This window comes from Chenopodium album, chromosome 15 (assembly GCF_948465745.1).
Source record: "Chenopodium album chromosome 15, dcCheAlbu1.1, whole genome shotgun sequence".
NCBI classification, from domain to species: domain Eukaryota; kingdom Viridiplantae; phylum Streptophyta; class Magnoliopsida; order Caryophyllales; family Amaranthaceae; genus Chenopodium; species Chenopodium album.
The window spans coordinates 36,769,413-36,775,151 of NC_137848.1; the positions used below are offsets into that span (position 1 = coordinate 36,769,413).

The 5,739-nt window shown below is 38.0% G+C and overlaps 1 protein-coding gene across 1 annotated transcript; it reads right to left on the reverse strand.

Annotated features, from left to right (window-relative positions):
- Positions 1-1,356: 1,356 nt before the first annotated feature.
- On the reverse strand, positions 1,357-1,836 carry LOC145581114 (low affinity inorganic phosphate transporter 2-like). Its single transcript, XM_081638179.1, has one exon. It carries the CDS (start codon positions 1,834-1,836, stop codon positions 1,357-1,359), a length of 480 nt encoding a protein of 159 aa, XP_081494305.1.
- Between the last annotated feature and the right edge of the window lie 3,903 nt (positions 1,837-5,739).

Below are 5,739 nucleotides of genomic sequence, written 5' to 3' on the forward strand. Positions count from 1 at the left end.
CCTAAATCCTTACACCAAGTGATCTTAGTTTACTTCCAGCGTCTCTCTCTCTCTCTCAGTACTAAACATCCTTTGAAGCAATGGATTACACGTGTGAATTAGTACTTGAGCTTCTGCACATCATACACTAACATATATTGAAATATTTGGGAAATTCTCATTAACACCGCTTTAGAATTGACTTTTTCCACTGATAAACTATAAACTTTTTACAATCTCACTGGTACACTTTTAGTTTAGTCATTTTACAGTTGTGATTAACACTGTTAAATACTATCTCTTTCTCCTTTTATGGTCTTTATTAAATCTACTATACTATTTTATTATTTATTTCCTTTCACATTCATTACTTTTCAATAAACTATTAATATCACTTTCTTTTTTTCATAATTTTTTAATACTTCAACTACCCCATTTACTCCTTATTTATTTAAGTCAATTAAATTGCCTGAATCTATGTGCTAATCAAAGTGTAACACTTATTAAAGTACGGAAGGAGTGTATGAATAGTGCAAAAGACAAACTGTTGTGATTAATACGAAACAAAGGTAGTAATCAACTAATTAAGAAAGCATAATCATTTGTTTTATTGTGTGTGCGTTTTGGTGTAAAGAGAACCACAAGCTTACGGCAAATGATGTTGATGAGATTTGAGTTCTTGTTGAGTACCACCTAGATGTTAACCAACTTAATTAAACTAGTTTATCATCTATAACTCAACAAATATTGTCAATGAACACCATATGAATACATTTTCTGTCAAAAACATTAAAAAGGCTTAGGTAGCATAGTCAACTTATATAATTTACGACCTTAAACTATTTATAAATTTACAATCATTTTAAGCAATCTAAGTAAAAATTACATTCAAAGTCTTGTTATTATATACAGCATAATCAACACTTCAAAGTGAAAACACCACTTTGAATCAAATGGGATATTTAGTTTTTTAAAATGCAAAGAAATAACTATAAGAAAGCTTTTGGAGTTGACACAAGAACTTCTCTAATATTCATACATCACAAAAACTTCCACCTTCATAAGCTTCCTCTTGATCTTCACCAACCACCTCATTCGATACCTCTTCCAATGATTTACCTTTGGGTTCTGGCACTAAGAAGGTGAATAGCATGCCAACAAAGTTGATCGCACAAAGAAGAAAGAGAGTATTCCTCTTGCCAATACCTTTTGGAAAGTTTGATGGCCTTCTTGCAGGGTCCTTCTCTTGGGAAGGCATATAAATAACCGAATGCTCCAACTATACTCCCAGCTCTACCTGCAGCAGCCGATATACCATGGCAAGTTGACCTCAACCTAGTTGGAAATATCTCAGCAGGGATCACAAAAGTGGTTGCATTAGGCCCAAAGTTGGCGCAGAAGAAGGTAAATCCATGTAAGACTTGAACGAATATTTTGTGTCCTCAATCCCTCGTACCCATAGGCTATAATGAACATGAATGTTGTCATCTTTAGGAATCCTACAAATTGGATGATTCTTCGGCCCAATACATCTATTAGGGAGACAGTGAACCAGTATCCAGGGACAACCCCACATAGGGCAGCTCGAGCCACCTTGTAGACCTCTCTAATAGCACTCATATCGCGTGCACTAGGGATCCATTCGGCGTACAAGAAGATATCTTTTTGTAGAATAATTTGGGTGCTAGAGAAAGCAATGTTTAGTAGGAACCAGGCACTAGTTGTCCCAAGCAAGCGTAAGCCATATAATCGTACAAACTCCTTCGAGAATAGCCCAAATTGTTTCTTTTTACCGTTCACAAGAATTGCTGATATCTCCTCCTCGACATCAAGGTTACCATGTAAAGCCTTTGACATGTCTTCTGCTGCTTGCTTGGGGTTATAAGCGACCAAGGTAGTGTACCTTTTGAAAAAATTTGGTTTAGTTTTTTTTTTTTTTTTTTTTTTTTTTTTTTTTTTTTTTTTTTTTTTAACAGCTGGAAAAAGGGAAGCTATCCCCTACAAGAAATACAACTAACAGAAACACAGTGAAACCTAATTAACATATCACTAATTTCCTTAGTGAGCATTCTGCCTTCCTGTAAGCCAATGTTATCCCCCTGCATCCATGTGAGGGCCCTTTTATCTGTGGTTTCAATCTTCAAATGCCAAAACTTCATCCTAGCTGTTGCTTGCAAGCCTCTGAGAATAGACTCCAGACATCCTGCTGCTGCATTTGAACCTTACCATGGTCATGATCAATCCCTGCATTCCCCAGCTTCCAACTCCACCTGATGTTACCTTTCCTGTTGCCAACCTGACTGATGCTCAAGATGGCCTGTTCACAGTGTCCATAACCTGTAATCAGGTTGATACACTCAGAAAATTGATCTTTTCCATGCTGACCTTGTGCCTTGACCTTTTCGAAGCCTTGTGGGCCATCAGTACCAGTATCAGTTCTAGTCTCAGCTTCAGATCTAATCTCAGCTGCATCACCCATTTCCTTCACCTTCCTGTAATTCCAGTTCATCTCGTGATCCATGATTTTTATAACAGCTATGGAATTTGGATCAACATCCCTGAATACCTTATTATTCCTAGCTTCCCATATGCATTCCAGAGCTGCTAAAAATTGCTGGGAGCTTCCTTCCAAATTGCTGTTTTTATTACTAAACATTCTCAACCAGTTGTATATCCATTCAGCAATTGGTATATTATTCTGCTGGAAGAGATTGATCCCTAAGCTACAGCCCTTCCAGATATGACTTGCAAAGGAGCAATCACTAAAGATATGCTCTAAGGTTTCCAGATGTTAGATGTTGACTGCTGCTGTCATCTTCCTTTAAGCACAGTTTGCAGAAATGGTTATCTCCTAATCCTCTCTTCTTCATCTCACTTCCAACAGGCAAGGCACCTTTAAGAATTTTCCATAAGAATATTTTTTGCCTAGGTGTTCCATTCATTCTCCAGACCTGCTTCCAGTTGATCTTGTCCTGTACTCCATTTGTACTTCTATGATTTTGCTTCAGATTGTCCTCAATGAGTGCTTTGTAGCCATTCCTCACAGAATAGTTCCCGCACTTATCTCCCTTCCATATGATCAAGTCCTCAAAGCCCTCATCCAAAGCCTTGATATTCAATATCTTTTTAACAGTATCATTAGTGAAGAGATCCTTGCATAGCTCCAAGTTCCAGTCACCATTTGTAATCCTAAGTGAAGCTACATTGTCATTATTAGAGCAGCCATGACATCTCCAATCTGGGAGTGCACCCAATACCCAGGGATGGTGGATTTTTGCATAGCACCCATCCCCTATACCCCACGCACACCCTTGCTTGAGAAGATCCAAGCCCCACTTAATGCTAATCCAACCCCACGAACCCACCTTCCTTCTATACCATGAGTCCTCAAAAAGAGAAAGCTTGTTAATGTCATACTTAGCTTGATAGACTTTGCTAAATAAAGACTCCGTATCGTTTATTATGCGCCACCCTTGTTTTGCTAAGAGAGCTTGATTAAAGAACCGAGCATCAAGGATGCCTAATCCTCCCTTTCCTTTTGCCTGAGTTAGATGTGACCACCTTTTCCAGTAAATACCCTTCCCATTCCTGTTTCCCAGCCACCAAAACCTTGCAATTATGCTATTGATTCTCTTTAAAATGGTAGCAGGACATTTGAAAACTGATAGTACATAAGTCCCCAGGTTAGACAAAACAAATTTTATCAGAGTCAACCTGCGAGCATGAGATAGGAAAATCGAGTTCCAAGCATTTAACCTCTCCTTAACTCGGTCGACAATTTTACTAAAAATTTGTTGCTTAGAAGTACCAAAATCGGCTGGGATTCCTAGATAAACTCCAAAGCTGCTGCTCTTGTTGATTCCCAGAAGCTCACTGTACCTTGTTATCTCCTCCTCACCCATATTAGAGCTGGATAACAGCACAGATTTTCCTTGATTAATAACCTGTCCTGAAGCCTTGTAGTAGGTGCTTAACACATTTTTTAGAGCCAAAACATTACTTTCTTTCCCTTGTAGAAAAAAGGCCGAATCATCTGCAAAAAATAAATGACTAATGTTTGGAGCTTTCTGTGCCACTTTTATCCCTACAATTCCACCTTTCCTTTCCTCTTCTCTAATAAGGCCTGAAAGACATTCCATACAGAGGATAAAGAGGTACGGGGAGAGCGGATTGCCTTGGGGAAGTCCACATTTAGGTTTGAATTTTTCCTGGGAAGAACCATTGATGATAACAGAAAAAGAAACAGTGCTAACACAGTATATTATGGTCTTCACCATCAAGTTTCGTAGACCAATTTTGTGTAATACCTTCTCTAGAAAATCCCATTTAATTCTATTGTACGCTTTACTCATGTCTGTCTTAATTGCTAATTTCCCTTTAACACCCTTCTTCGTTTTCCTAATATTTTCTAACAGTTCATGAGCAAGTAAGATGTTGTCTGAGATAGCTCTTCCTGGGATAAATGCATTATGAAATTCACTCACTAAACTACTCATAACCTTCCTAAGTCTATTAGTGATGCACTTCGAGATTATTTTATAAACAACATTGCAAAGTTCAATTGGCCGCAACTTATCCATAGATTCAGGATTATCACATTTGGGGATCAGGGCTATGTTTGTGCAATTCAATTCTTTTAAGATGCTACCTGATTTGAGAGCAGATAACACGGCCTCTGTCACGTCATCCTGCATCCAACTCCAATTTTTCTGAAAGAAAAAGCAGGGACTCCGTCTGGGCCTGGCGCTTTCCACGGTTTCATAGCAAAGAGGGCGTTCCTGACTTCTCTCCTTGAGTAAGGTTGGGAGAGTAGATCCTTTTGATCTTCAGAAAGTGAATTTGTTATACCTCTTATTCCCTGTTCAATATCAAAATACCTAGAATGTGGGGAGTTTGCATCATTATGCCCGTATATCTCCTTGAAATAATTGTTTGCAATTTGTGCAATTTCCTCCTCCTTTGTAATCCAGTCTCCTTGATCGTTCTTGATTGCTTCCAATTTGTTCCTAGCTTTCCTTCCTTTCACAAAATTAAAAAAATATCTCGAACAAGTATCCCCTGCATAGTTCCAATTCAACTTTGCCCTTTGTCTCCAGTAGATCGCCATATTTCGTGAGTATTCTTCTAATTGTTTACTAACTCTTCTGAATTTTGCATCATTCCCTTCGCTTTCCAGTAGGAGTTGCGCTTCCAGAATGTCCTTCTCGAATTTATCCCATTCTCCATTCCGCTCCTTCCTTGTTCAATATCAAAAAATTTAGTTTAGTTGGTTAGCTTATTAATTTAAAAAATATTTCAATAAAAATTGGAGGAAATACAAGTTAATCGTTATGGTTGACATAATATGTTAATCATAAGGGTAAAATTGACACTTCAATAAATTAATTGGGATATGTTTGTAAATTTGCTAGGATGTCTATTAGTTTAGCTTCTTCTTTCCTTTTTCCTCTTTTCTAGTACTTTCTCTCTCCTCAATCCTCTAGCTCACATCAACAATGGTACTTCAACTCCAAAATTTTCAACCTCATTTCTTCACCACCACAACCACCATCACAACCACTGACATTTGCTATCTCATCTCCTTTCGCCGCTGACATCACTTTTTTCTACATTTTCAAAAATCAAACTCAATTGATGGTGCTTCAGTGGAGGACATAGTCACCCTTATCCTTTGGGGTTGACCATGCCCTTAATTTCATCTTTCATTCATAGGGTTTTCGTTTAAAATCGGGGAAGGTGAGTGAAGATGGGGGAAGCTTC